Here is a 26,221-nt window from a genome sequence, read left to right as displayed (position 1 = left end):
GACACTTCTCCCACCCAGAAGTTGACTTTATTCCTCTATCCCTTAAATCTGAAGGACTGGCCTTGTGACTTGTGTTAGCCAACAGAATGCAGAAAAAATAATATATGCCAGCTTTGAGTAGATTTCCAAGACTTTGAACCCTTCTACCTGTTCTTTTAGAGACCTACTCCGCTGCTGTGGTGAACAGCCGGACATGTGAGTGAGGCTGTGCTCCACTAGCTCGCCCCCAGCCACCCTGCCAGCTGACTGCAGATGCATTTGAACCCAGGCCAAATCAACCAGACCTAGCCCAGATTTGCAGAACCCCCCAACTGATCTGTAAACTTGTGAGCAATAATAGCTGTTTCTGATTATAAGCCACAGAGTTTGGGGGTCCTTTGTTACACAGCATTCTGGAGAGCAGGTAACTGATAGACCTAGCTATATAGTTATTGCTGCCTAACAAATGACCCCCAAATTTAGTAGTTTATTAATTTATTATTATCTCTCATAGTTCTGGATATGATTACTATAGTTTTAAATAGCTGTACAAATGCTATCAAGCTAGGTGCTTTCTTTTGCAGTTTATAGGAAGAAATGTTTTTACTAATAAATCTTCATTTCCATATATTTAGCACTTACTTATAGTGCAGTTTCCCCCTGGAGTTTCCTGCCATCCATTCTGAGGCCCAAATGTAAACTTCCCTCACAGAGGTGCATGAAGAAAGTAGATTATAATCTAAAGACAGCATGACAGAATGATACCAATTTTCTAGCATTTTATAATTTTTTAAAACAATTCTGGTTACTTACTCTTCCAACAATCCCATGGTGTATGCACAACGGTTATTGTGTGGATGCAGAAGCAAACTTGCAGAGGTTGTCACTTGCTCAAGATTGCACAACCAGCTGGATTCAAATCCAGGACTTTTAAGTTACTCACTGCACACTGTTGTACGTCGTGTGAGCCGTGTACGTAATCATGGGGAGGCCTGCGCAGTTTTGAGCATGAACTTCACATTTGACCGTGGAAGTACTATCATAAATAAATAAAGCCTTTGTACACTAACCCTTGAGTTTTGGAATATGTTAAAAGACAAATATTACTTACACCCTAATTATATTACTTTAGAAAGTACTTTCATGTAATAATTCATTTGAACCTCAAGATATGGCAAGTATTATCCCTGTTTTTGGATGAGGAAAGAAAACTCAGAGAAGTGACTTGTAAAACAGGTCTAACTGTTGGATGTAGAGCCAAGACTTGAATTAAATCTTGTCTCCAGAAATGATGCTCTGCCCACAGTAGAGTGTTGTTGCTAAATTAAAAGCTAACACTTCCAAGTGCCTAGTTTCAAACACAGTAGGCACTTAAATATATGCTAAATTTTTTCAAGTCTCTGTATGCACACACATATAATTTTATATAAATACATCAATGTAATCCTAACGCATGTACTGAGGATTTCTGGTTTAGGTTCTCCCTTTTGTTTAATTTTTTGGTTCCCCACCATCAGTCTTCCATGCACTGCTCACCTTCTAGATAGCCCGTGTCAACAACCTAGCATGTATTCTTCCTTATTTTTACTGTTTTGTGAATCTTAAACACACATATATACACATATAGCAACTTGCAGTTACATAAAAATGTGGGCATATTATACACGTCAGCATATTACTTTTTTATGCTCCAGTACTCAGAAGTCCCCCCAAATCACTTCTGTGGCTCTGATTCATTCCTTTAGATGGCTGCAGAGCATCTCATGATAGGAATGTGTCATCACATTCAATCATTCCACTGTTGATGCCATTCACTTGGTGTCCAGTTGTCTGTCACTATGAACAATGCCTCCTCCCTGTAGTGTATCCTTACGTACTGGTGTGCACTGGCAGTTCAATGGCCTTGGAGTAGATTTTCATAATTGGGATTGCTAGGTGGAGGGAAATACATAGATATGTGCTTTCTTAAGATACTACATTTCTTTTTCCCCCAGTCTCTATCACTGCAAATGTCTACTAGCAGCAAGGGAGAATTTCTTTTCCTATTTTTGCCAACAAGAATTACTGTTCTTTTTTTTTTTAACTCTTCCTTGATAGATATGTACTGCTAATTGTTACATTTATTAGCATTTCTCTGAATAGTGGAAAATTTGAGTACCTCTTTATATATGCTTGTTATTTAGATTTGCTCTTCTGTGAATCGCCTAGTCATATATTTAGGCTCCGTTTTTCTACCCAATGTGCAAAAGTCTGGTGCATATAATAAAAAGCCTGTATTTTTTTCAAAAGATTTTATTTATCTGAGAGAGAGAGAATGAGTGGGAGGCGGGGAGGAGCAGAGGGAAAAGCAGTCTCCCTTCTGAGCAGGGAGCCTAAGGTAAGGCTCGATCCCAGGACCCTGGGATCATGACCTGAGCCAAAGGCAGGAAGGAACTTAACCAACTGAGCCACCCATGCAGGTGCCCCAACTCTGTCATTTTTGTTCATATTTCCCCAAATCTAAAATTTGCCTATCTACTTCTTTTGTGGTATTTTTGCCACACAAGGTTTTAGTTTTTGTAGATTTCAACATATATGACATTTCTTTTGTGGCTTTCAGGTTTCCAGTTTTGGTTTAAAAAATCCAATTTGGGGGGCGCCTGGGTGGCTCTGGGTTAAGCCGCTGCCTTCGGCTTGGGTCGTGATCTCAGGGTCCTGGGATCGAGTCCCACATTGGGCTTTCTGCTCAGCAGGGAGCCTGTTTCCCTTCCTCTCTCTCTGCCTGCCTCTCCGCTTACTTGTGATCTCTGTCAAATAAATGAATAAAATCTTTAAAAAAAAAAAAACGCAACATATTTTAAAAATCCAATTTGGGATCTTTCAAATGATTGTTGATTTATAATGCGCTGTTTCTTTGTCTAGAATTAGAAAACATAATTAGTGCAGGTATTGCCAAATGGTCCTAATTTCTTTTGTGTAACTAACTGACATGGAAAATTTCGTATTCTTTTTTTTTTTTAAGATTTTATTTATTTATTTGACAGAGAGAGATCACAAGTAGGCAGAGAGGTAGGCAGAGAGAGAGAGAGGAGGAAGCAGGCTCCCTGCTGAGCAGAGAGCCCGGTGCGGGACTCGATCCCAGGACCCTGAGATCATGACCTGAGCCGAAGACAGCGGCTTAACCCACTGAGCCACCCAGGCGCCCTTGTATTCTTTTTTTTTAATCATTGTGACTCCTTCAGCTTCTCATTTTCTTTAGCTATGAAAATAAATATAATCATGACAACAGGTGCTGTTGAATGGCGCATAACATTTATTTGTGTTCAGACAACCATTTTTTTAAAAAGGTAACAATTTTATTTTAAAATGGGCTGAACTGCCCCACTATAGAAAAAGGTCTGATTAAAATGATTTTATTGAGTTTAAAGTTAACAAATTTCTTTTAAAACTATTTTAGTGAAGATATTTAATAATTAGAGAAGTTGATCTCATCTCCTACTCAGGACATGGACTACTTTCCTCTATCCGCCCAACATTTATTACTTGCCCTCCGAATAATCATTTGTAATGTTCAAAAGCATTAGAGACTAATGGTTTTTGTTATTGTATATTGCAGCAAAAGAAACAAATCTTCCATCTTCATAGCTTTACCCTAGTGATACAGAAATACAGGCAAGCTTTCTTTTCTTTCTTTTTTTTTTAAAGACTATTTATTTATTTATTTATTTATTTGACAGACAGAGATCACAAGCATGCAGAGAGGCAGGCAGAGAGAGAGAGAGGAGGAAGCAGGCTCCCCGTGGAGCAGAGAGCCTGATGCGGGGCTGGATCCCAGGACCCCGGGATCATGACCCAAGCCAAAGGCAGAGGCTTCAACCCACTGAGCCACCCAGGCGCCCCACATGCAGGCTTTCTTAAGATTTGTAAAACAACCAGAAGTTATAACTAGTGAGATTTTGTTTTCCTCTCTTATGATTGTACTTTGTATCATTTACTGTCCTCAAATTGGAACCACAGTCAGCACTAATAAGATTTTATACCAGTTGCCTTTGAAGATCTAATAACAAACAGGATATATTAATAGTATTATATTAATATTAAGCATTTGCACAAAAATGTATTACTACTTATTATAATTATATAAAAATACACATAAATACCTGAATTTCCTCATCATGTTGAACAGACTCATCTATGAGGGAATTGTAACTGGGACAGCATTACTTCCTACAGACAGTGAAGGAGTCTGAGTCTTGGAGAACGATCAGTATTTTTCAAAGAGCATCATCAAAAGTTGTCTGCTACTATGAAAACTCAGGTTTGCTTTCAGCAGGGTAGTACTCAGAGATCCTTTTTTCTAGGCTCCTATTATATTTACAAAGCTGATCTTTGCTTTCCAGGAGAGACTTTGGCGGGGGGCGGGATGTGCTGGGTGGCTCAGTTGCTTAAGCAACCTACTCTTGGTTTCCACTCAGGCCATGATCTCAGGGTTGTGAGTTGGAGCCGGGTGTCCAGCTCTGCAGCATGGAGTTGGCTTGAGTCTTCCCTCTCCTTCTCCCTCTCCCTCTGCTCCTCCCCTGCTTGCACTCACACTCTCTAAATAAATATATATACTTTTTAAATAAAATAGACTTCATGGCATGAACACCTTGCCTTTTGTGTTAGTGAGTGGACCCTTGTGTCCAGGAATGTGCCTGAGAAAAACCAAACATTCCTCCCATATCCAAGCACTCTTTTCTCTTCCTTACAATGAAACAATATGTTACCAGGTTTCCTGCGTCTCTTCTATTTATCATTCATGCAGCAACAGTCAAAACTGTCCTTTACTCACTAGTCCCACACGTTTGCTGCCTGTAAATAGGGCATAAAGTCCATCCAGTATCTCATTTCTTGAACACTTCTGGCTTTGTCTGCAGTTGGAAAATGACTATAGCCCCTGGCCAGAATGGGCATTGCCTATTCTAAACCAGTATGAGAACTTAAAACTGAGGCACGTGGAGCAACTCTCACATGCTCACTTTGGAGAGGAAGGCTGGGTGCTTTCTGACCAACAAGCACTTGGGCCTGAACTCCACTAGATGCAAGGTGAAGGTCAGATGCTGGGATCACCACAGTGACTGTGCCAACACAGCAACACAGGACCAGCAGTGTCCTCAGACACCAGTGCTACTTTTCTGTCTACACTGTACCCTCGCTGTGAAATGGAATAGCTCACCTCTGCCATTAATAATTGGAAGCAGGAACTGATCTATTTCTAGCATCCAAAATAGCAAGCCTTCCCACACAGTCTAGGAGACAGACACAAGTATTTTGAACCGAGATCTCCTATGTAACTAATGAACTGGCATATCACCTTGAGTCTGAATACTCATCAAAACCAGAGTAGCAACCACACCGGAATACATGGGAAGTGCTTTCAGACAGGCATGTCCAAACTTGGTGAGAAGCAGCTACTCTCACCTCCTTTTCAGCTCCTCCTCACCTCGCAGGCAAAGTTGGAGCTGAGCAGTTGCAACTCCTGGTTGCCCCATCAGAATTCCTTATGCTTCTTTCTAATCTTTACTGAAATTCACATTTGAAAATAAGTGCTTGGACTAAAAACAATGATAACTGTTTGTTTAACTGTCAAAGTTACCTTTCTTTGCTACTGCAGGCAACTGAGTAACTATTTCCAAACTAAATCATACGCATTCTTCTCTTACCCCACCAGTAGAGCAAGGTCACTGGACAGGCAATTGGAGGTTTGCAATTATTTTATTTCAAAGAGAAATGAGGGGAGCCTTGGTGGCTCAGTCAGTTAAGCATCTGTCTTTGGCTTAGGTCATGATCCCAGGGTTCTGAGATGGAGCCCAATAACGTTGGGCTCCCTGCTCAGGGGGAAGTCCGGTTCTCCCTCTACCCTGTACCCCCTGCTCATGCTCGCTCTCTCTAGCCTGTGCTCTGCCTCTCAAACAAATAAATAAATAAATATAAATAAAATATTTTTTAAAAAGAGGAGAAATGAAATAATTGCTGATTTTTAAAAAGAGGAACTGGAAACAAATATCATTTCTGCTTTTACAATGTGAATCCCAAATGCCTTTCTAAACAATAGCTGGAAAATGATGAACATGACTAGATACAGTCCTTGCCCTTCAAGAGCTCCCAGTCTGGTAGACAGTTGGACAAGTAAACGGTGTGGTGCAGGAAGTAATAACTGACCACTGAAGAGCACAAATATGATAGCAGCACAGAGAGCAGGCATCCAACCAGGCTTAGGAGGGTCTTGGGTTACTTGCTAAGGCAAATGATGGGGAGGAAGAAAGTTGGATTGGCCCAGAAGCCTTACCAGGTACCCACCCAGGGCCTGATGGAGATGTTGCTGTTTGTTCCCCCAGCAAGCTGCCACAACCAACAGTGCACTGACCTTGGCTGGCATACTCGTTCATCTTCCTCCACAAACTTGTAAATTCCTTTTTTTTTTTTTTTAAAGATTTTATTTATTTATTTGACAGAGAGAGATCACAAGTAGACAGAGAGGCAGGCAGAGAGAGAGAGAGGGAAGCAGGCTCCCTGCTGAGCAGAGAGCCCGATGCGGGACTCGATCCCTGGACCCCGAGATCATGACCTGAGCCGAAGGCAGCGGCCTAACCCACTGAGCCACCCAGGCGCCCTGTAAATTCCTTTTAAAGGCAGAAACTGTTATCTGTCATTGCATCTATGTTGGCTGACGTATATGAACCATCTGATAAAAGAATATGCACAGGTTTCTAGGATGAAAATATCCCTTCTCAAAGATAAGTCAATGTTTAAAGATTGCCTTGTATGTCTAGGCCATGATATATTAAAAACAATCTGTATAGTTAGTGTTTGAAATGCCAATACCAAATATTAGAGGCAAGAACAGGGTCAGGAACCATGAAGATGCAAAAGCAGACAAGATGTAATCATGGTTCTCCATAAACTCACAGCTGAAATGGGAGGTCTCATAATCCCTGCCTACATCTGAACCACAACAACCTTTCATTCATTTACAGTTTTGAAGTCCACAAATACCTCTTTGAATAAAGGGTGCATTTCTTAAAATGATAAAAAAAAAAAAAAAGGAAAACTTTGATCAAGTTTAATGAGAAGGCTAAGCTTTCTTGAAATATTGACACATTTTTCCCCCTCCATTTTAAGACTAGAAGAAAATGGAGGGAATTGAGAATTTCCTCCTGGATTTTATTTTATTTTTTCCTCATTAGTCATTTTTAGCACCTTTCCTGATACATAATATGTATGTACAACGAACAGATGTTTACAAGAATAAAATGGTTCTTTCCTTTATATCACAATATCACTTAATATTTACCACTACCCAGAAAAAAAGCTCCTATGATAGCCTCTCTAAAATTACCACAAAGGATCTCCAAGATTCTATGCTTAATGCTGGGGACACCAAGATGTTTAATTCAAAATCATTACTTAATTTCTCTGTAGCATACTGGATTTTAAAAGCATCTCATTTTCAAAATAAGATGGTTTAAGATCACCTAAAATCCATAGGCAGTGACCTTTTTATGATGTTTGTAGGGAAAAATGAGCCAGAAACATATAGGTACAGTATTGTTTATTATAAACAATCACATAACAGTATGAGTGTGCACTTGAAGGATAATTGAAGCCTAGATATGATCGACAAAAGCACTATTTAAACAGAAATAGTTTCTTGTTGGTTTGTGTTACATTTAAACATATGTCAGGATCCTCCAGTCTTGTCATACGGTTCAACTGCTAAAATCATAACAGGGGAAGACAAATTTGGAATGCACGTTATAGTTTGCTTTAGTTGTTGAATACATATATCCAAATACTCAGGACATATTCAAAATTAAACAAGTGCTTAAAGTCTAGCAGGTGATGTTTATAAAATGTTTTTGTTGTTGTATTTAATCCCTTAGAAGAAAATGAAAAAGGGATTCTAAGTGCTAGTGCTTTTTTGTTGTTCAGCTTTTCCTGATTTATACTGAATGTTAAAAAAACATAAAAATAAAAAAGGTAACTGTTGAAAAATGACATCTTTACAGTTCCAAAACACTGGCAGATAGTAAAATATCATCTAACTAAAACAAACTTCTCATATCTCAATTTTTAAACAGGAAAAGAATAGAAAACAGGCTTAAACAACACAGAAAATGTTCTGGGTCTCAAGAGCAGGCTAAAACATTGTTCTCTACTGCATGACCCTTGTCCATGGCAACCTTAAAAATGTGTGGCGTGGTTGGTGCCTTTAAATGGCTTAGCACGTCCCCTTCGCTAATTATCCTCTAAAAGAATGTTATCACATTTTTGGGGGGACTGTCCATCTCAAGAAATGAATACTACATGAGCAAACTTAGAAGTCTGAAAAAAAAAAAAAGGTACATTACAACTTTGGACAATTCCTGACAGCAAAAACGTTCAAAGGCTGATGAGAAGGTGACTAGTTACAGTGACCAAAGGGTTAACTTTTCTGAATTTCACTCCTATCCGAATATGGACTTTTGGAGAGACAGGACCAGTGATGATGCAAATGTACCACTTTAATCATTTGTTTTTCAAAGGATGAGCACAGGCTTCCTGGAATATTTTGTCCTGGTTTTACCAAACCTGCATGGCCATCCAGGTTACTTAATTTTTAAATGTAATTTGTAAGCAACCAGTTATGATTAATTCTGCAAAGGCATAAGGTTATCGCTACCAGGGGATGAGTTTGAGCATTTGTGAAGAGATCAAAAAAGCTATATTCGCTCTCTTGAGAAAAATCACGTGTCCTTATGCTCTCACAGAGCTGTACTCATGTGAGGAAGACTCACTGTATTAATGCCTTTTCCAAGAAAAGAGGAAAAGGGAAAAACCTGGAAAACAGGGAAGTCAGGGGAGAAAACAAACAACTTTGGGGCACGGAAGAAAAGTAGCATTTCTCCAAGGAAGACTTCATCTCTTACCTGATTGCTCAGAAGAGAAGGGAACTAAGTTTCAAAACAGAAATAATTAAGAAAGGAGTTACATCTTTCTGAGCAAAGGAAAGATCATAGGTTTTGTTGTGTTTTAAAAGTTCTGAAACATGAAGATGTCTACACAGGTTTACTAACGGACTCTTAGCTCCAGAGCCTGGGGCTGCTTCTGGTTTGCATCTGATTCCACAGTTACCCAACACTGTACCCGGCCCATACAGGGGCACAATACATAGTTGTTGAACCAAGGAACTACGGGGTTTTCTAAACACTAAATGGACCACCTAGTTTTAACGTAGAATGTACTGTTTTCTATTGCATATATGAAAGTCTCTATTAGATAACACTAGTTCTTACAAGAGGTGACAGTAGCAGCTCACTTGCATATCTTTTTCACAGGATCATTTCTACCTTGAATACGATTTAATGAGAAGCAACTATTGTGTGCGCTAAAGCTAAAAAGAGTTGACAGAATGCATAAATGAAGAAACCTCTTGGATTACTGAAGTACCGTCTGTTACAAGCATAATTACCTTCTTAAATTATACATTTTTAAGAGGGTGTGAAATATTTTTTGAAGCAATGCAGTGTTTAGTGGGTGGGAATTTTATATATATATATATATATATATATATATATATATATATATATATATATTTTATATGAAAGTACCTAGAAATGTGGGGAATTTTCCTCTCCTCTCTTTATCATCTGAGAGTAAATAAGAACAGGTTTTTAATACCATATATATCTATTTTTTAAATGTTCCTTTCTACAGTACCACTGTTCCCCAGAAATTACAGGGGTTATGAAATTATTATTCTATTGAGGAAGTTATTTCCAGGTATGAGGCTTCAGCTTTGTAAGAGGTTAACAGCCATGACCAGCAGATCGAGACACCAAGTTACGAAACCCATAAATGTGACTCCGGCAATGTGTCCAGATTCTCTCAAAGGCTTCACCACCGTTTTAGTCATCTGTAAATAGTATGTGCCAACATGTAGGCAAAAGGAGTGCCCTCGCCATGAAGTCTTCTAATGGGAATGTGAGAAGGTGTGAGAAAACATCCAATGCTTTCGCCCAACCCTCTTCCTTTACTGCTTCTTCCCCACCTAAAATTTACACACAAAGTCCTCTAGCTCACTAGGCAGACTCAGATGTCTGCCAGACTGCTTGAGTGGAATAACCAGGAAAACAGGGGCCCGATTTCCAATGTGGAAAGCAAGAGTCTTCCTGGGTGATTTTTGGACTAAGTTCTGGTCTTACTTTGCAATTTGGGAATATAGCTCATTTCATGCCATTTTCATATGAATATTCCCATGTATTAGACTCATTATTTTCTTCTTAATAGTGGTGGATCATGAGGCAACATGACTCCCAGCTTCACAGTCTCTTTTCCAATCACAGTTTAAATGTGTTTCAAATGTACCATTAATATCAGCACCATAGTTCAGCTATAGGTATTTCAACTTGGGAAATAATTTACATGGCTTATCTTACATAACTCATTTTACAAGCTTGGTGTTTTTCTGTCCCCCTTCTTGCCAACAGCACTAAAAGTGAGACTGTTTAAATGCTATGGGTTTGACTGCTTTCTTTTGTCTGAAAGCGTTACTTGCTCTGGTGCCGCTCGTACCCCAATTTCTAAGACACAGTTTCGATATTTTTCTGATAGGCCACACAACATACCTTATAATGACATGGCTGACTAACGCTGCCCTTTTTTTCTGCCAACATCTTTCAAATTCTATCGACACGGTTGCTTTTCCTTTGTTTCCTCCCACAAAAGAAGCTGCTTCTTATTATAGCATTGGCATGAAAAACCTGCTTTCCTAATCACGTGGTGCAGGCATCAGGTTAACTAGAAATTCTAGTGCAAATTAACTGGTGATAAAAAAAAAAAATGAAGAGTATATATTATATGTATTTACATTATGCACTTAGAAACTTCAGTTAGTTGCAAATCTGAAATGGTATCTAAGCCACTGCCTGCAATAGCATTTACTCTACAGAACTGTGGATTAAGACATGACCGGCTGTTAAGACACTGAAGAAATCGGGTTATGTGGAGAGCCCATCTGAGTCAGAACTTTGTCCAACCACTGCAGTGGTCCATGAAGATGAATCTCAATCCAGCAGGGGGTACTCGTGACATCCTGGCGATGATACTCAGCTCCCCAGCCCTGGAAAGCAAGAACAGAGCCCAGAGTGATGGCGGCAGACTTTCAGTCAGCCTCTAGAGGTGAGAGATAGACATCAGTGCGTAGAGCCCACGCGCCAGAGCAGCTCCTGAGACCCTGGGAGAGCGTGCCCTCCACCTTCCTGTAAGCACAGGACAATTTGTGCATCAACCAGACACCCGAAGAGGAGTCCAAATCAAAGGATTCCCTCAGGGCTCACAGCTCAACACATGGACCGAGAGGGGTCTGGTCTCTAGGCACACCGGAAACACTGGCAAATCATTCTCTCTTCCACAAGGGAAGGGGCCTGACTTTATGTTCGACCCCTTCCTGCTGAAGACAATGTTTTGCACAAAACGGATGCTCACTACAGACCAGTGACTGGATCTCAAAGGTGTAAAGACAGAAGTGAGGGTGTTATTGATTATTCTGGGTTGGTTTACAAAGCTTTTTTCTCCTCTCTCTCTTTTAGGCTCACTTTTGGCAATTTCCCATTTATTACCATTCACAGAAGAGACAGTAAAAATAAATAAAAAATAAATTTGCCTATCTTTATTCTCTGTACATTATACATCAGGGACAAGTTATTTTAAAAATAAGAAACATCACACATCACTGTTATTGGGAAGAGTGACTATCTGTAGTTCTTAAAAAATTAGATTTCAACACAACCATGCTGCCTGACCAACACTTCACATTCGTGAGCACAAGCCTCAAGTGCCCCTCTTGATGCCACCTGCAATGGAATGACTGTCCCCGAGTCACTGTGCTCTCCCACTCCTCCCCACACCCCAAATGTCTGCTCACTCCTGCTCCTTTTCCCCAAAAGCTCTAACACCTACTCCCCAGTCTGTTTGTGAATGATAACTTCTTTTTAAAAATTCTTTATTTAAATTCAATTTAGTTAACATACACTGTATTATTAGGTTCAGCGGTAGAGTTCAGTGATTCATCAGTTGCGTACAACACCCAGTGCTCATTCCATCAAGTGCCCTCCTTCATGTCCATCACCCAGTTACCCCATCCCCCTACCCACCTCCCCTCTGCCAACCCTCAGTTTGTTCTTAAGAGTTCAGCATCACTTATGGCTTGCCTTCCTCTTAATTTTCATCTTATTTTAACAAGACGTAAAGCAATCAGAAGAGTTTCCACAGCACCTGTGCCAACACACTCACCCTTTCTACTTCTCAGCAAAGATTAATTATCTGCGCTTCCAAATAAGCCAGTCCATCCAGTTGTGCATAAGACTCAAATGCCTTCCCAAGGACATCATTCCCACAAATCTCCCCATTCTTCCCTACAAGATTTTGTTTTATGCTGGATCATTCCCATCTACATAGGAACATGCTGAAATTTCTCCCATCTTCAAAACACTTCTGCTGACCCTACCACTGCCACCACTTACTGCTCTATATCTTTGACTTCCTTTCTAGCGAAAACCCTCAAACAAATTGTCCATACTGGCTGTACCAATTCCTCTCCTTAGGGCTCTGTCCTAGAAGCTCTGATCTTCTCTGTTGGTTTTTTTTTCCCCCCCAAAAGATTTTATTTATTTATTTGACAGAGATCACAAGGCAGAGAGGCAGGCAGAGAGAGAGGAGGAAGCAGGCTCCCTCCCGAGCAGAGAGCCCGATGCGGGGCTCGATCCCAGGACCCTGGGATCATGACCTGAGCTGAAGGCAAAGGCTTTAACCCACTGTGCCACCCAGGCACCCCTGATCTTCTCTGTTTAACTCAAACATTGGCAGTTCCATCCAGGCTCATGGATAAATACTGTGCAAACACTGACAATTCCTAAACTGACATCTCCAGCCCAGCCCTCTCTCCCTAAATCCAGACTGGTACCTCTGTCTCCTTCACATCTCTGCTTTGACACGTGTCAGACATCACAGAGGTATTCTCACTAAAACTGAAGGTTTTACCTTCTATCTACACCTGATCCACCTGTATCTTCTCCCTCCCGGGTGGCGACAACTTTATCTCTTTAACTCCTCCTTTCACCTTCCCCCATGGAATCACCTGCACAACTCAGAATCCTTCCCCTTCTTACACCTTCTATGAGATTGCTCCCCCTAGTGGGCACAACCATCATCTCTCACCTGAATACTGCAATAGCCTCTTAGCTGGTCTCTACTTCCATGCTTGTCTGCATGACACCTGCAAATCACATAGCAGCTGCAGTGATCTTTTAAATGTTTAAGCCAGGGGCACCTGGGTGGCTCAGTGGGTTAAGCCTCTGCCTTTGGCTCAGGTCATGATCCCAGGGTCCTGGGATCAAGGCCCGCATCAGGCTCTAGGGAGCCTGCTTCCCACCCCCACCCCGTCTCTGCCTACTTGTGATCTCTCTGCCAAAAAAAAAAAAAAAAAATCTTAAATATTTAAGCCAGATCATGAAATCCTAGGCTCAAATCCCTTCAGAGGCTTTCCATCTTTTTAAAATAAAAGCTGAAATCCTGGGGCACCTGGGTGGCTCAGTGGGTTAAAGCCTCTGCCTTTGGCTCAGGTCATGATCCCAGGGTCCTGGGATCGAGCCCCTCGTCGGGCTCTCTGCTCAGTGGGGAGCCTGCATCCTCCTCTCTCTCTGCCTGCCTCTCTCCCTACTTGTGATCTGTCTGTCAAATAAATAAATAAATAATCTTAAAAAAAAAAAAAAAAAAAAGCTGAAATCCTTGTGTTGGATCTCACCCCCAGCCCCACCCCCGATCCCTGACTCATGCTCCAGGCACCCAGGCCTCCTTGCTCCTACAAATGTCAGGGTAAGCTCTTGCTGTAGGGTTGGCCTTTCCTCTGTGCCTACTGCTTCCCCTCCAGATACCCTTACGACTTGACTCCGCCGTCTCCTTTAAGTCCCCATGGAGGTCCACCCTGTCTATCTTTATAAAACTTGCAACTGACCCCTACACCAGCACTCCAATTCCCCATACTCTGCTCTGTTTCTCTTTCCATTCACGTACTTTATTATAGCTGTTGTTTACTGCTTGTCTCTGCCTTCTGGAATATTGATTCCATGAAGGCAGTGATTTTGAGTAATCACTGATATATCTCAATTCCTAGAATGATGCCTGGTGTGACCCAGAGTAGGTGCTCAACAATATCTTATTGACTGACTGACTGAGTCCTAGAATCAGTAAAAATCAAAGCTAAAAGATGCCTTATAGATGATCTAGTCCATCCCCTCTCAGTGGAAGCCACCAGTGTTTAGTCCTATAATTTCTTTTTTTAAATTTCAATAATGTGTTTTATTCAATTCAATCTATCTAAAATATTATCCTATCAACACATGATCGATATGAAATTACTAATGAGATATTTTACATTATTTTTATCTGTACTGTCTTCCCCCCCAGCCCCAGTTTTGTTGAGATGTAATTGATATATACTGTTTCAGTTTTAGGTGTGCACACAATGACTGGATATACATACATTGCAAGATGACCACAATACATTTAATTAACATCTATCACCTCACATACTTACCCATTTTTTCCCCACGATGAGAAATTTTAAATTTCTTTAAACTGATTGTCTGTTGCAACATTATTAACTGTTTTCTGTGAACTGTATAGCTTTATGAAATAGATCTAGCTTATCTTAGGACAATCAGATGTCTATGCAAGCTTACGTGACAGTGAAATAATTACCTCTGATGTACTGGCATTTCATCCTAACTTTAAAAACACGGACCTGGAGAAAATAACTAGGAGCCAAATGATTGTTTATTAATGGCAATTTAATGCCCTCTGCTGGTTCCAAAGCATCAGAACATTTAGAAAGATCTCCAGGTATTTGCTAATAGCTTTACAATATAAAAATGCTTTTAAAGCTTAGCAGTAAATTTGCTTTGTCATCATGAAAGAAAGGGTTTCAAAAAGCCATTTTTTAAATTGGAAACTATATTCTTATTTTTAAAATAACTACTAAAATTATAAATACAATAAAAATAAGAGTATAGAAAAATAAGACAACTTTTTTTCATGGTAATCTTAAAAGATTAACAAATTTTACTGTGAAAAAAACCTGGAACAATCTATACCAATTTCCTGGGTGGATATGTGACAATGTGAAAACTGTCACATAGACCCAGAGAGTCTGATACACAAGCTAAGATTTTGAAATTTCAGAATTATTCGCAACTGCTTTGCAAGAGATGAAACAGCCAAAGACTTCAGTGTGCAAATCCAGTGGGTTTTCCTTCCCACTAACTTCCTCAGTTCTCCGAAGCCTTCACATCAACGTTAATAAGATTTAATTCGAGAAATTCAATAAATATTCATAAACAGAACAGCTACTACTCGCTCAGAATTAATCAAACCCAACATAATATCTATCCCAATTTGTTTATGCCTTTATGGGCATAAACTTATGTAAAGCAGCTTGTATTAGAGCCACTACTGTCTGTTCTGTAGCTTTTTTATAAATATGATCTCTTCTGTTGACCTGTATGCTAAGAGTAAGAGCAATGTTTTATTTAAATCAGATAAATTCAACATTAACTGACAGATAACAGTGCTCAGCACTTTGAGAGATGAGAAAAAAAAACTTTGTGGCATTAAATCCTATAAAATCATCATTGTCACTTTATCTTCCGCATGAAAAAAATCAGATAGCCACCTTGTTTTTCCTTCAAAAGTAAAATCTTTTAGAATTTTCTTAGGGGCGCTGGGAGGCTCAGTTGGTTAAGTGGCTGCCTTCAGCTTGGGTCATGACCCAAAGTCCTGGAGCCCTGTGTTGGGCTTCCTGCTTGGCAGGAAGCCTACTTCTCCCTCTCCTACTCCCCCTGCTTGTATTCCCTCTCTCGCTGTGTCTCTGTCAGATAAATAAATAAAATCTTAAAAGAAAAAAAAAAATTTCTTGTAATTGCTGAACGAGAGTGGATACTCCTGGAGGAGCTCTTCCTAAAAATACCTGAACAGAGTTCCAAAAGAAACCCCCCAAACCAACAACAACAACCCTGTTTCCTACTCAAATGGGCGGTATAGACGCCACACACCCAAGGGATGCTTTTTGGTTTGTTTTGTTTGTCCTCTTCTATCTTACTATCTGAAAGCAAGCATCCTTACCTTAACAAAGCTCATGCGGATAGTGCACATCTTCGTTAACTCGTAGACGACTTCAAATCCGTGGTGAACCGACTGCGCCAGCAGCTGAGCGAAGAGCTGGTTGTTGAAGATCTTGAGGCTGCAGCCGCTGGGGATCTTGCACACAGTGGCTGGGTGGAAGCCGTGCTGATAGTTGCAGTTCCGGCTCTGTACGAAGATGCTGCTGTCGCTCACACACTCGGCGTACACCTCGCCCCCGACATAGTATAAATGCACACCTACGAGGTAAAAACAGCGTCCCTCAAGCACCAGCATCGTGTTTAGCTTCTGATTAACACCATTCCCTTCTCACTGCAACCTTGTGGTATGTGACTATCTCTCGTGAAATTAATTTTAATATCACCAGCCAGAGTAAAAGAGTGATCAAAATGCCCACTTGTTCTAATTATACTGTGGGGTTTTTTTCCCATGAGTCCACTTAAAAGCGGATTGCACCCCATGTTTATAACGATTGCAAAGGCTGTCGTGCACTGCTCCTTCTGTCACTCTCGAACTCACGCTTATTCACTCTCATAATATTAGAACCAAAATAAATACACAATACAGAAAACATCCTTCAGGTCCATGTATCAATAAAAAAATAGAAACTGGGCACAGATAATATCAAGGAAATGTCACTTTCCCCTTTAATGCATACACTAAACCCTCTTCAGAGGAAACAATAAATGACGTTTACTTTTTTTAAGTTTACATTTTAACAATTATGAATCCATTTGTCTTAATAAATACCTCAAAGAGATTTATTTCATTTTAGAGCTTGTCACTTACTATTATAGAAATAATGCCTGCATTTTACTTAAGAACAAAATTCTTGTCACTTTTTCAGATATAAAGACTCTCGGTCAAAATGTTGCTTATTTTACTTTACATCACATTTTTGGACTTAAAAAGCAAAACACCATCCTGAGATTGGTGCTGCCCAAAATAATTTTCATTCCAGATTAAATCTGAGTTGACTCTCTCACTCCAGGTCTCTGGGTTTAAGACTTAACATATATTTATAGCAAGAGACTGGCATTAGATAAAACAAAGATGGCTCCAGTCTAGTGAACATTAAATACCAGCACAGTTTTCCTCCAGCCTTTCAGCAGAAACAAAATTCTCCAGAATTATGTGTCAACGTGATGGTAAATACAATTGTCATGGGGTCACAAAGGGTTCACAGAAATGATCCAGAATACACAGAGACTGATATATCTTGGATCTCCTCTCTTTTTTTTTCCCAGCTTTCCACTCCCTTTTCTTTCTCATGTTCATTCTCTCCCTGAACAGCCTGGGGTTAGGCACCCTCGGCTCTGGGCCGTGAGAAGCAGGCAAGAAGGTCCCCTTGGCTGGGATATGGTATCTGGCTGCACCAACGTGTTGGAGGTGAGGCTGGGGCAAATACAGTTCCCAGTCCCCATGAGCTCCCCGGGAGGGCCACCCCTGTGGTGGTTATGGTTGTTCAAAAAGAGAGAGAGCTGGTGGGGAAAGAGCCAGAGAATGAGATGGTCCAGTGTTCAGGATGTATTTGAACTGAATGACCTTCAAATTTATAATCCTCCCAGAACCTACTAAGTAGAATCGATAGGATTTTTGTTACCTGACTCTGGTCTTTATTTAGGGGATGATTTTCAATCCTGTGGAAGTACTATCCGCAACCACAGCACAGTTGGCAGAATAAGGAAAGCAGAGTAGAGGCTGGGCAGACAGGCAGGAGTAGTGTCCCGAGCAAAAAGAGGGGGCAGAGCCAATGGAATGAGCACACAGAGGCCTGAGTTGGCTCTGAACAGTAGGACAAGGGTGGAATTCAACCCCCCGCGAAGGAGCTTTGGCTAGAGACAGTGGCATCCAAAGAAAAGTCAAAGGTGTGTGGGTGGCTCAGTTGGTTAAGTGACTGCCTTTGGCTCAGGTCATAACGCTGGAGTCCCAAGACTGAATTTGGTGTAGGGCTCCCTGCTCAGCAGGGAGTCTGCTTCTCCCTGAGACCCTCCCACGCTTATGGTCTCTCGCAAATAAATAAATAAATAAAATCTTAAAAAAAATAAAATAGTCAAGTAGGCAAATGATTTTATTTGCATCCACTTGACAAAACAAAACCATGGCTTTAAACGATGTGTATTTTATTTTATTTTTTTTTTTAAAGATTTTATTTATTTATTTGACAGAGAGAAATTACAAGTACACTGAGAGGCAGGCAGAGAGAGAGAGAGAGAGAAGGAAGCAGGCTCCCCGCTGAGCAGAGAGCCCGATGCGGGACTCGATCCCAGGACCCTGAGATCATGACCCGAGCCGAAGGCAGCGGCTTAACCCACTGAGCCACCCAGGCGCCCCCGATGTGTATTTTAGATTCAAAATCTCCATAAAGAACAGTGAGCAATAGGATAATGCTCTTCCTGAGATGCCAAAGAGGAACCTGGCAGTGTGGGCCTCAGGGAAGCTCTTCCTACTTCTCTTGAGCTGCATCCCTCTATCCAGGCTTCCCATTTGTGTGTGACTGCCTCCCGCCTTCTAGGAGATGAGGGAGTGTGGAGTCCTGTGCTATGGTTACTTAGGGTCAGAGGCACCGTGGGCTTGAATTGGGTCTGCCAAGGCAGACTGCAAATCTGTTCCCTTTGGTTCCTCTTCCACAGTCTTGAACAACAGAGAAATGACAGGAAAGATAGGGAGGAAGGCGGGCTGCTTAGGTTGCTGAGGTGGTTCTTAGGCTCTAGACTCTACCAGAAGAAAGAGAAAGTTGAGTCCCGGAGTAGAAGGAATGCACAAATGCCAGTACAGAAAGTGAATCTCATTACCCTGTAGACCTGCTCAGAGACTCTGTTACCTCTTCATTCCCTTTAGAATAATCCCAAACTTGCCTTTGTTGCCCTGTCTTCCACACACCATTTTAAAAACTTTGTTGCCCTGTCTTCCACACACCATTTTAAAAACATGGCTGAATATCAGGATCATTTAGAGCTTTAAGAAAGTGCCTACTTCTGGGTGTAATAATGGTACTTATATTTAGAAATCCGTTATATAGATAGATAAATACTCAAATCTATCATGAAAGGATATGAAGCTGGAAATTTACTTTAAAATATTCTTGCAAAAATACTGTGAAGGGACAGCAGATATGAATGCATTCACTGTGAATCATTACGGAAGCTGGAGAGGGTGATAAGAATATTCTTTACATGATTCTGTGCACTTCTGTATGTGTTTGACATGTTCCAAAATAAAAAATGTTTTAACACATGATGAGAAAAAATTTCCAAATCCACACCAGGGCTTTGGTTCAGGGTGTTGTGCACTGCACAATTCTAGGGTGTGCTTCATAGCCTTCCAAGATTTATAGCATCATTATACAGCTTCTCCAGAAGATGGCAGTAACTTCTCTTGAGAAAGGGGCTTCTTAAAATTCACACAAAGCCATCACTGGCCTGGAGGCAAGGTCAGTTCCCCAAATCTGAATCTGAAAATTTTAAGTCTGTTTGGACAATATGATGAACAAACAGGGTGGGGCCCAAGTGGACTACAGAGAATGGCCCACCTCAGTACTCACTCAGCCCTTCTGCTGGGCTGGGCTGCGCCCCCTGTGATGTTTCTCAGCACCACCTTAGCAATCCTGGCCTGACCTGACAGGCCAAGTCCCACCGCCTCCATCCTCACATGAGCAAGAAAGCCCAGGAGGGACAATTTAGAAAATACAGGGATGCAGAGAATAAAACTCCTCCACAAATGCACCGCCCAGAAATAATCAAAGCTAACATTTCTTATATACCTTTCAGTTTTCTCCTTCACGTGTGTTTTTAAACCTTTCACCCTTGGGCCGCCTGGGTGGCTCAGTCGTTAAGCCTCTACCTCCAGCTCAGGTCAGGGCCCCAGGGTCCTGGGATGAGCCCGCATAGGGCTCCCAGCTCAGCCGTAAGCCTGCTTCTCCCTCCTCCACTCTCCCAGCTTGTGTTCCCTCTGGCTGTCTCCCTCTTTGTCAAATAAATAAATGAAATCTTAAAAACAAAATGTATCTCTCTTCCCTCGCTAACAATTTAATTTTACTGCAGTTGCCAGGGAATCCTTTTAAAGTGAAAATTCAGATCTGTAAACTCCTGTGACCTGGTCCTCTCCCCTCCTCTTCTACAACTTCCCCATTTTTCTATCCACTTTATTCCACTCACTCTGACTTCCTCGCTGTTCTTACAACGTATATACCAGGCAGGCTTCAGGGCCTTTGCACCTGCTGCTCCCTCTGCTTTGAAAGCTCCCCCTCCATGTGACTAATCGCACTTTTCTTTCTGCTCAAATGTCACCTGGTTAGGAAAGCGTTCCCTGGCTATCCCACTTGACTTCCTAACAAGTTCTCCCCAATCTCTTCCCCTCCTGTGTTTTCCTCTAGACAAATCCTTAGAGATACATAACATTATTCCTTTTCTGTCTTTCCTTGGTTATGTGTAACCAATGAAAGCCTGTTATTGTTTGTTTTTGTTTGTTATTTTTCTTTGTTTCTAACTGCTGTCCCTAATGGTGGGACAGTTTGGCTAAGAATAGATTCTCAACAAAGATTTGTGAGATGAATGCCTATCTCTGAAATCTAAGTGTCTCGATTAATTAACTCCAAAGAGCAAGTTAACTTATTCACTAATGATTGGAGGCATTTTGCTGCAAATTTATTCAGGCTGGTGTTCCAGGAAGCCATGCTGCTCAAAACCAAACAATCCAAGGGAGCACCTAAGAAGCAGTCCTCTGACTTCATGAAAGACCAACAGCTTTTCCTTTACAAATATTTGACGCTATTTTTTCCCCATGCTTTATGGCATGGTTTATATCTCCTCTAAAAAAGAATCATTTTCTCAGTAAAGCACTTCCAAACAGCTTTCTGAAAAAACTGACGTTGCCTTGGGGAACCACATGAGGGTAGAGGTCACTGAGCACTTAGGTGGACTTCCTGATTTTCATAAAAGGCTGTCATTCCTAGCTCTTGTTCCTATGGTTTCTTAACCTGGGGATTAGCTCTCAGGCAGGAACACATAGAACCTCAACTCCCATGTCTGCATCAGCAGCCCCCTCAAAGAGCTACTTGCAGAAAGATTCCCAGGAGGCATTCAACAGTCCTTTCATGTTTGAATTGTATCTTTGGACCAAGTGGCATCAGCAGAAGTCTCATAGGCAGACCAGTCCAGAAAGCCCCTCAGCACACAGCCAGCCCCACAATATTATGTTGTAATGGTCTGCCTTTAAATTTCACCTGAAGATTCTTATAAAAACCATTTGAAAGTAAAGTTATAGTATCTGAGAAATGCATTTAAGAATTCAGTCAAAGGGAAAGTATTATTTCCTTTGAAAAATGGCCATGTTTCTTCCTTTGGGATAAAAATTACATTATAGTTGTGTTTCCATTTTTGACCTCCCTGTCAGAAAGCCTAGAGCACAATTTTAATCACAGCCACAATGCTAACCTTTAGTTCCTTCTCCTTCCTTGCTACCCCCAACCCCCTCTTCCTGATTTTCTACTTTACATTTATCATTTCACTGCAAAGTTTTCCTATAAGCCATCTCAAAGCCACTATGGGAAAAAACAAAAACAAAAACAAAAGCCACTATACAAACATATAGGATATAAATAAACAAATATCATCATTAGAACATCAATAAAGGGGCGCCTGGGTGGCTCACTCAGTCATTAAACATCTCCCTTCAACTCAGGTCATGAACCCAGCATCTTGGGATCCAGCCCCTTATCGGGCTCCCTGCTCAGCGGGGAGCCTGCTTCTCCCTTGCCAGCTCCCTTGTGCTTGTGTTCCCTTTCTTGCTATCTCTCTGTCATAAATAAATAAAATCTTAAAAAAAAAAAAAAGGACATCAATGAATAAATTCAACCTGTTTCTAACCAATGGCTTGTAGGTTTTCTATGACAGAGACATTAGGAAGTATGCTAGGAAGAATATTAGAATGTATCACCAGGTACAATAATGAATCTCCCCTGGAAATCTGAAAGAAAAGATTTGTGTCTACCTTCCTACGGTGGTCTGAGGGCTGGATGGAAAGGGGAAAGATAAAATGACTCTAAAGTTTCTGTACAACTATGATTCCATGGTAGTCTGACATAATAGTGGACAACCAGGTGTCAAACATTACCAGCTACTCTAATGTAAAGAAGATGATTTAAAGATACACAGTGAGGGCTCACATTCAGATGGGATTTTCTACCACTGATCACACCGATGAGAAAGGCTTCAAAGCTTCATTGGCCAAGCCTCAAGGAGGCCTGTGTCCTGGCTTCATAACAATCCTGAGCACAGGAGAACCCCAATTGCTACCAAAGGTTTCCCTACATAAACTGTCGTGATTTTCACTACCTAGCTTCTAAGTCTCCAAAGGTCACTTTACCTGGTAGAATATAATCCCCCACCAGAATTCCTCCTCTGAAGTTTTCTTATTTAGCATCTTTAGGCAATTTGAAAATAATTCATGATACTTCTATTTAGTAATTTCATCCTGCTTTCACATTTATCCTCTTGTTTGTCTTACCACTTTTGTCTTAATACTTATCCTAATCCACCCTCTGAAAGATGCTACGCTGACCCTAGAAGTAGAGAGACCACGACCTTGCAGCCTCAGGCCTCCTGTTGGCTCACCAGCCTGAGACCATCCTGCCAGGTTAGGTGGCCACCCCATGGCTTGTTTCTCTCCCCACGTTTTAGCTCCAAAGAACATATACATGAATGACATATTTGCTTTTACCCTTTCCTATGTGTCTCCTGGTGTTTTCTATTGTTGAGTTTCTGTTTACATTAGAAAGAAGTCCGAGACAGAATCTGTTCCTGTTATTTGAAGGGTCTGTGAATCCATCTATAAGTACGCTTCGGGAGGAGGCCTGGAACGTTTCCCCAACTCGGTTGTTGAGTTCATAGTAGGCAACTGAGCACCAGTGCTGCGGCTCCTCGTAGCAAACTGGCCGGAAGTCTGGAAGGAAAAGAACCAGAGAGCACATCACTCCCATCATGTCTGGCTTCCCATCTCATGATCTCACCTGGACAACATTCATGCTCTTAACCAGGAGAGGTGCTGCAAGACAAGGATGCTCTCTGTGATCTCTCCAAACCTGTCCCCTGATGGAAGATCTGTATGGGGAGCTCATCTTGTCACCATACGTGTGACACAGAGGCCGCGATCCTTGTGACTCTCCCATGGTTAGAGCATTTGTACTCATATGTATTAATACTGAGGGGGTCTGACAAACAACAGTATGAACAGATTAATGTAAATTCCATCACCTGGAGAGGAGACAGCTCCAGGGAAGGGGACAGGTTGCCTCCTCTCTACATGTTAAAGATAACATATCACTGTCAATAAACTGAATAGAGTCCCAGTGACAAGAGTATCATTTTCCAAAAAACTAAGGCTGAAAAAATAATAGTTTGAATATGATGAAAGCCAAATAAAAAATACTGGACAGGACTTAAAATTACTTAAGAAAGAAAAAAAGAAAAACTACATAGAGTCACATTCTCCATTGTATATATATGGAGTACTTATACGGCATAAGGTATTTTTAAAGACAGCACATGTTTCATCAGGAAATCCATGAATGTTATGTTTTCACCTTAAAATTTTCAAAGTAATTAAGTTGCCAGTAACCAACCAAAGTTCAGAGTTCTTTCTTTGCCATGCACACTCTGTCTTTTGACTGATTATATTCACTCTCTTTTCTTTGAATATCCTAGTAATTCTTGTACCTACAGTGTGTTCCTATGTACACTGAAACATAAATTTATGAAACATAAGTTAGGGGGTTTTTATTTGATTTACAAAAGAACCTATACTTATAAAAGACTTCACCCCTGCAGACTTCAAATCGTACGCTCTGTTAGACCCTCTCTACTCAGGTGTGGTTCCTGAACGGTAGACTCTGCATCACCTGGGAACATGTGAGGAATGTAGATTCTTGGCTCCCACCCCAGATCTAAGGAACCAAAATCTGCCTTTGTGAAAGATCCCCATGTGGCTTACATGAACATTAAAACTGAGCAACATTTATTTACCTAGCCTATTTTAAGAAACAGATAAAATTCTGTAAAGACCCTATTTACATATTTATGTATATTTACATATTCATGTACATTTACATATTTGTGTATATTTACATATTTATGTACAGCGCCCCACTAAGCTAAACCAAAGACACCACTACAAAACTATAGTATAAACACAACGGGGATAAAATTGTTAACTTAAACACCCATTTCTGTAATAAACATCAAGAACTATACGCATCTAAATGTTAGGTTAGAATAAAAAATTAACTTACTCTAGTAACCAGGATGACAAACTAACATTCACTCTATGGTGATGAGGAATGCCAAAGTTAGAATGCAAAGCCCTGCTCTCTGCCTCTTCAAAGACATGTGAAATAGCAGGCTAGCATGTTTTGGTTGTTTTTTTGTTTTTTTTTTTTAATTTTGTTTTGTTTGGAGTAATAGGAAATGCTCTTGGAAAACAGCTACATTGAGCTGTTCATCTACAAATTTACCTCCATTAGGCACTGACAGCACTAAATGACTATCAGCTGTGGCATCCACGGGTCGGCCATTCTGGGTCCCTGATAAGGTGGAGGTGGTGTGTCAACTAAAAGAAAGCAGTGAAACTGATACAGGACACTAAGACAGCTCCAGCCTTTCTCGCTGTGAAACTCCTGGGCCCAGCGCATAGTGCTGCCGCTGCAGAGAGACCAGTCAGTCATCAGGCTATTCCGCAGGGACACTCTAAGGAATCTGTTGTCCTGACATGCTCAATAAACGGTCGATGAGTTTTCCCTCTGACTTGGGAGTTACCAAAAGAGTTGTAAGTTGCAACGACTTCATAAGATTTTCAAATCAAGGAGCTATTCTCCTAGCTTTCTCAATAGCACAGGGGTCTGTTGCCCGGCTTTCAAAACAGAAAGTTAAACCTTCTTTGAGCTTAGTTTTCCAAGTCCTCTGCTGCCATGGATGGTACAATGACCGCAGGGAGGCGTGGTCTCTGAGATCCAAATGTGCCTCCAAAATGCACAACAGTGGAAACCTGATTATAACCTTGTGCCCAAGGCATGCGGAGCAAGGCTCCTCTCTCCAACTATCAGTTCCTATAATGGGGCAGTGATCATGCTTAGGCAAAGGCTGTACATTCGGTAGATAAGATCTTAGGAGAAAGTAATTCACAACCCAGTAAAAACACCTACAGCGGAGGAAAACCTTTTTAGTGAGAACCTCAGAATAACTGTTTCCTCCTGTATACATTCTTGATGTCACTTCGTAATCGCCTTGTTATGTTAGCAGTGGGTAGAGTTCGGTGGCATAAAAAGTTGAATCAGGGGGCGCCTGGGTGGCTCAGTGGGTTAAGCCACTGCCTTCGGCTCAGGTCATGATCTCAGGGTCCTGGGATCGAGTCCCGCATCGGGCTCTCTGCTCGGCAGGGAGCCTGCTTCCCTCTCTCTCTCTCTCTCTGCCTGTCTCTCCATCTACTTGTGATTTCTCTCTGTCAAATAAATAAATAAAGTCTTTAAAAAAAAAAAAAATTTAAAAAGTTGAATCAGTCTGCCTTTGTTGAAAACTGAATTTTGTCCATCCAAGCAGTTCGCACACTTAAGCATGCATCAAAGTCACCAGTGACACTTGTTAAAGATGCAGTTTCCTGGTCCCACCCTCAGAAATTGGAGTCTGGAGATCAATGGCTGGATGTGGCCATGAACATTCCCCAGGCACTGCCGGCAATTCGAATGCAGACCACATCGTGCAACCACGGGTAAGATGTTTTCCTGTGGGAAAATAAACTCTGAGCCTGATGAAAAAGTTATAGAGCAAGGTAGCTCTTCTGCAGGTCCCAGAGTATGTCTATCTGTAAAACTCAGGGACTGCACACAGAGTTACCGTATCACCATATCTGCTCCTAGGCATATGCCCACAGGTGCTGAAAACAGGGACTCAAGCAGATGCTTGCCTGCTCGTGTTTGGAGCAGCATTATTCACACCAGCCAAAAGGTGCAAATAGCCCAAATATCCATCAGTCATGTGGTGTACCTTTATTTTGGAAT

General features: G+C 41.1%; 1 protein-coding gene across 1 annotated transcript in view; it reads right to left on the bottom strand.

Moving 5' to 3' along the window:
- Positions 1-7,147: 7,147 nt before the first annotated feature.
- The window catches only part of SMAD9 (SMAD family member 9), a 74,974-nt gene continuing 55,900 nt past the window's right edge, over positions 7,148-26,221 (bottom strand). The window contains 5 exon segments of the mRNA XM_032314649.1: positions 7,148-11,098; positions 16,156-16,412; positions 22,894-23,115; positions 24,683-24,751; positions 24,754-24,777. Coding sequence (XP_032170540.1) covers positions 10,955-11,098; positions 16,156-16,412; positions 22,894-23,115; positions 24,683-24,751; positions 24,754-24,777 — 716 coding nt within the window. The 3' untranslated portion in view covers positions 7,148-10,954.

This window comes from Mustela erminea, chromosome 15 (genome assembly GCF_009829155.1).
Source record: "Mustela erminea isolate mMusErm1 chromosome 15, mMusErm1.Pri, whole genome shotgun sequence".
Taxonomy (NCBI): domain Eukaryota; kingdom Metazoa; phylum Chordata; class Mammalia; order Carnivora; family Mustelidae; genus Mustela; species Mustela erminea.
Note: the sequence above shows the minus strand (reverse complement) of the source record. Positions and strands in the feature narration are given on the sequence as shown.